This window comes from Hyaena hyaena, unplaced genomic scaffold (assembly GCF_003009895.1).
Source record: "Hyaena hyaena isolate Hyena2069 unplaced genomic scaffold, ASM300989v1 scaffold_59, whole genome shotgun sequence".
Lineage (NCBI taxonomy): Eukaryota > Metazoa > Chordata > Mammalia > Carnivora > Hyaenidae > Hyaena > Hyaena hyaena.
Genome location: NW_024080691.1, coordinates 2,050,164 through 2,056,163, shown reverse-complemented (window position 1 = coordinate 2,056,163; position 6,000 = coordinate 2,050,164). Strand labels below are relative to the sequence as shown.

Here is a 6,000-nt window from a genome sequence, read left to right as displayed (position 1 = left end):
TTATTTTGGTCAGTGTTTTTCATGTTTCTTTCAGAAATTGACACATTGTCAAATCAATCCATTTGACTTTCATTCTAGTTATCTTCTTGCTGCCTTACTCAGGAAGAGATGGTAACACGAAATGACTAGAAAAGACAGGGAAAAAGAAAGGCCAGGAGAGCTAATGGCCTAATCGAATCCACAGAAAGGCTAACTGGCCCTGCATAATCAACATTAAATGTTAATACATTAGAAATAATAAAAGCATATAAAGAAATAAAAAGCCTTGTAAAGGTAAAGGAAAAAACACAAAATCTTTTGAGAATATAGTCTATAGAAAGCCATTATAAAATATCATTAATATCAGCAAGCCTTTAGATTTCAGATTCTCCCAAATCTGACTCCATAAAATGAATATGATGTGTTTTCACTGGAAATTGAAAAAAAAATTTTCCATATATTTAGTAACTTTATTAAAAGAAGAAAAAGATTACAGCAAAAATGGAAGCTGACATGGACTCTGGTAGTGTCTTGGCAGACCAAGCCAAACTGAATTATGAGAAAGCAACTCTCTCTTTCATCCACCATTAAGTAAGAATTCATTTTTATTTAAGAAGGCTCATCTTGGCAAATATTGCCATGGCAATAACAACGAGTAAGCAAACCAGTAAGTTTAGGTCTTGGTCTAGGTTAAAATAACAACATTTAATTAGTATCCTTTCTCAAGTTCTATTTGAGAAATGTCTATCTCACTGGCAAAACTCCACTTGGCACTGTCTTCATTCAACTTTTATTGAGCACCTACAGTCTTGTCAGGGATTGTTCTCAAACTTGACGTGTCAGTGAACAGTGTTCATAAGGCCTAATCTGGAATTCACACAATTAGGGTCAGGGGCATGGATCTCATGCTTCTCCCCTTATGGGCCCCGGATGGGTACTGGAAGCTACAAAAGGCTGCGAGGAGTAACAGGGAAAGAAGGGGCCATGAGCAGAGCTTTCTAATCCCCTTGTGAGTATGGCCAAGAGTGGACAGAGGATGCTGAGCCCTAAGGAACAAGAACTTCAGATGCAAGAGTAGCCCTGGAAGTTGTTGTTTTACAACCGAATTTGTCCAACCTAGCAAAATGCTATCTAAGTTCACAAAGCAGCTTTAGTTTCAACACACTTGCTGCTGTGGAGATAAAGTTGCGTCATGATGTGGGATATACATTAGATTTTTGCCCTACATGAAAGACAATAAATCTAAACTTAGGGACACTACCTCACAGTTTAGAAACAGAAGTTTTTTGCCCCCTTTGATCAGCTTGTTTTCAGACTACTTTTATTATTGCTGGCTTAGTGGAGAGATGGGGAGGGAAAAGCAACAATTATCAATGATTTTGATTGGTGTTTATTAAAATGATTTTTCTTTCCTGTAGAAACAGATTCAAAATAAAAGCAATTCAAACTTCCGAGATCTCTTTCTCTCACCCAGAGGATCAGGACAAACACAGTGAAGCCAACCGAAAGTATCAATTCCTTTAAACAATATGTATAATCTCTGTACAAAAGATGAGTCACTCTGAAATCTGCTAGAGAAATGCTGGAAATGCTTTATCAATATCATGTCTCTACGTGCCTCATTTCTTTAAAATTAAATAGCTTTCAAATATCAACACATCAAGACCGAGATGGCCACCATTGACAACAGCGAAATTGCATATCATATCCTTATCCCATTACTCAGCCCTCAGTGATGCCAAGCAGCAAGCTACAGAAACATCTGACAGCATCAACAGCATACAGGTTTAATTATTTCCCCAATTTGCATTTATATCAGTGAACAAACTGGAAGGCATCAAAGTATGGCACTAAAGAAATCAGTAACATATTCAGCAGCACATCTTCCATTTTGAGTCTTGTTTTAAAATTGGCTAAGTAAAGGCATATATACCTCCATTTGAATTGGAGATTTGCAGTAACACATGCGTATAAAGGGAGAGAAGAAAAGAGGAAAGGAGGGCAAAGAAAAAGAAATAAGAAAGAATGTATGGTCGTGACTCTGAGAGTAACATGTCTACATGAAAGAGGTGACAAAGGACAGCTCCACCTGCTTGCACAAGCAGAGTGTTTGTAAGGTTCTTGAAGATACAAAAATGGTTCATGAGACTTTTCATCTGTTGCTATTGTCATTTATCATACTAAAAACATGTACAAAATTCTAAGCCTTGGACTGTCCAAGATGGATAGTACCAGGAAGTAAAAGATGTCACCTGCTATCAAGGACTGTGCTCTGCTTAGAACTCTGCATTGCAGTCCATTAATCCACAGTATTTTGGTCAAATCTGGTCTGTTTTCTCATACTACTCACAACGTCTTAGAGATAGTTTTTTTTTATTAGAATATCATCAACCATTTTTTTTTTTCATTTTTCTAGTGTTTTCATTTACTTAAAGGGCAGGAGAGATGGGAGAATATAAGAAGAAAATGGCAGAAATTTAGAGGGGAAAGAACATGAAAAGAAAAAGTATTTTATTTTCCAACAAATCCACCCTAGAAAAGGTAGTAAGGAGACTTTGAGAAAGAGTGCTGATTCGTGGACTTCCCTTATTATTTTTTTATTTCAATGTAATACATTTAAGGACATCAATGTACTAAAATGTTTGGTCTGTGAAAGAGCAGAATCATTAGCACCAAAAGGAGACATGGAGCTTGTATATATTATTAAACCAATGATTGTTACTGTTGGTCGTGGGTAAAGGTTTCATTTCATTTTTACATCCCAAAGTTCTTGAAAGTGCCTGTGGACAAAATAACACTTTTCAAAGTCTCCGCGGAGTCGTCAACACGCACCACAGAGACAGTACTTGGCCTTCCCGGTTTTGGCTTATCTGGTAGACGAGAAAACCAGGGCCCCCAGAAGCCCTAAAGAATAGCCCCCACATGCACCCACTGACGTGCAGGAGGGGTCCCTACAGTACACTTCCCCCTGGACTGTGTTCAGGAATGCGCTTTTACTTGCTTTTTTAAAAGAACAAAAGCAACATGCTCTGCAGATCATGGAGCGCCTAGTGCAATTTTCTCCTTGCTCCAACTCCTGACTGCGAAAGGATGAAACCGTTTATGTTCTGCTAATGCTGGCCTGTGGACAAAGCCTCTGGCCTGCCATGCTGTGTAAGCTCTGGATCCCACAGGAGTCAGAAGGTCTAAGAGCGGGAGCCACAGTCATCACCAGATCTGCCCAGCAGTTCGGGGCCCATCAGGGCAGCTGCTGATTCCTTTCGCTTCTCCTTGCCTCAGCCTTCAGTTGAAATTACAACAAGTCAAATAGCTGATGCTTTTCCCTTCTCCAGGTAAGGGCGAGGATACATTGTTTACAAGTGTGTTCTGCCTGGCTTCACTGATGAGGCGGCACGCTAAGTCAAGGAATAGTTTCTCCACGTTATCTGATTCCTTGGCTGAGGTCTCCAGGTAATACATGTCCTGAGCTTCTGAGAATTCTTCAGCTCTCTGCTGGGAGACCTCTCTCCTTTCAGCCAGATCAATCTTATTGCCTGGAACAGGGATAAATCAAAGACGGAAACATCACTTGACTTTTTACAGGCTCAGAAGCATCAAAATGCAATTTCGTATCTGAAGTAAAATCAGACAGATGGGCAAGTAAAGCAGAGCAAATGTGGCTGTGATTACTGGAATGTTTATTTTGAAATAACAACGTCATTTGTAATGGCAAAGAACTGGAAACATCGCAAATGACCATCAGTTGGCCACTGGCTTGATGAAGTATAGCATATCCATACAATGCAGTTATTTGCCACTGTAAAAAGCAATGAGGAATATCTGTCTATACTGCCATGGAATGAGACAGTAGGATACCATGTTAAGCATATACCTGTTATGTTGTTCTACTTTTTCCTAAGTAGAAACAAGGTATGTAATATACAACTGCTTAAGCAAAAAGGATGAAATAAATACACACAGGCACACTTACAGACTTATTTTTTTAGTGTTAGAATAAACCAACGCTTTAATTTTGAAGACAATGGTTACCCATAAAAAGAATGAGGTCAGGGAGATAGGGAAGGATAGAAACTAGACATCTCTAAATACACTTTGTCTAATAGATTTGACTTCAGAATCTTAGAAATGTCTCACATAATTGTACAATTATAACTATATGATTGGTGCAAAATTAAATTTAAAAAGCAATCATTAAAAATGGAAAGCAATATGAAACAAATGAACCTGTTTATCATGAAATGGTATAACCACACAGAGAGGAACTATTCCAAGTGCGTTTAAGATCTGGTATTTTAACCATGCGTCCTCAGTTGTATATATATACCCTAAGGACAAAAGGAATTCAAGGAAAAAATCTTGAACTCTTGTAGTAATTGTCCTGTCAGTGGTAGTGTGAATATTACTTCTGAGTCTGCTATATGGGTATTAGAGGATAAAGCAAATAAGTAATTGTGTTGGTGTCATGGTCCTGTGACTTAGGGCATGGGAAAAAGGAAGAAGAGCTATAAGATCAATGAGGTTAAGGGGTGTCTGGATGGCTCAGACAGTTAAGCATCCGACTTCAGCTCAGGTCATAATCTCATGGTTTGTCAGTTTGAGCCCTGTGTCAGGCTCTCTGCTGACAGCTCAGAGCCTGGAGCCTCCTTCAGATTCTGTGTCTCCCTCTCTCTCTGGCCCTCCCCTGCTCATGCTCTGTTTCTCCCAGAATTAACATTTAAAAAAATATTTTTATTAAAAAAAAGATTAATGAGGTTAAGTAAAATTTCTATAGTCCTGAATTATAAATGCAAGTATCAGTGTGAATAATTCATGATGGATTTTTAAAAATTGCTCTGCCTTTGTTCTCCTGGAAACCTGACAAAAGTGACATGTCAACTGTGTTACCTGGCAACATACCTGATATGATAAAAGTGCCCTTTTACCATAAGGTCAAATTCCATCAGGCCTGGGACTTCTACAATATGAATTATAAATACCTAGCGGAAAGCCATAACTTTGGGCTTCCTTGAGTGTGATGATTCCTCACTTGAAGAGACTTTGAAAATAGAGCTGTTACAAGAGAGATTAGCTCGGCTTCTAGGCCAGGGCAGGTCCAACACATGCCTGACATGAGTCTTTTTCCTCACCTGACCTGTCCCCAGAGGTCCTGGACAGCTGTGGGGACTGCTATTGAGGATTACTTTCACTGAAGAGGAATGCCTGATGCTGACGTGCTGCTAAGCTATATTTCCCGTCCTGTGTCCTTCTAAGTGAATGTCTTGCCAAGTATGGCCTATGGCAGTCTTATGAATAAAAGTGCTCAGTGGTGCCTAATAGACAACCCCCCCGTGGGTGCGACAGTATTCATCACACACAGACACACACACACACACACACACACACACACACACGTTCTGTCCACTGAAAAGCCTAAAAACAATGACCACACCCTAGTATGGAAGATTCCTATCACTTTGGTTGTGGCTTCTAAATATAACTTCCCATTAATAATAAACGCATGTCTTGAAAAAATGGGTAATTCCAGGTCTGGGGCAGGAAATGCACAAGTTGTGCCTGGAACCCTTAAACCAGAAAGCAAGTAAGGTCATGTCAAAAGGACTCAGGAGACCAGTTGAAGCAGGTCCGCAGTTGGAACATTTGGACCTTCAATAATTACAATTGCAAAGGCCTAGAATATACTACATATATTTAAGCCTATAATAATTCTCAAAATATAAAACTTCACTAGTGACTTTTGGAAGATACTAGGGAACCAACTCATTGTTTTAAAAAGTGGGAAATTAAAAAGAGAGAATCAAGTATTTTTCTTAGTTGTCCTATGAGACCTGTACCTCAGAATATCAAGTAGGAAGTATATTGCTAAGAATAAAAAAAAAAGAAACAAAAAACCTGAATCTGACCAGGTCTCTAAATTTACCTACAGATCTGCAAGAAATACAGGTGATGGAGGAACATGTTAAATGACACTACAGTGATGAGATAACAAAATTCAGACTTGGAAAGTCTGGAGGATAAACATAT

The 6,000-nt window shown here is 38.9% G+C and overlaps 1 protein-coding gene across 1 annotated transcript in view; it reads right to left on the bottom strand.

The window, feature by feature from the left end:
- Positions 1-310: 310 nt before the first annotated feature.
- Positions 311-6,000, bottom strand: part of RAB30 (RAB30, member RAS oncogene family) — an 81,540-nt gene continuing 75,850 nt past the window's right edge. Inside the window, exon 5 of the mRNA XM_039231812.1 lies at positions 311-3,512. Coding sequence (XP_039087743.1) covers positions 3,262-3,512 — 251 coding nt within the window. The 3' untranslated portion in view covers positions 311-3,261. The remainder of the gene's footprint in view (positions 3,513-6,000) is intronic.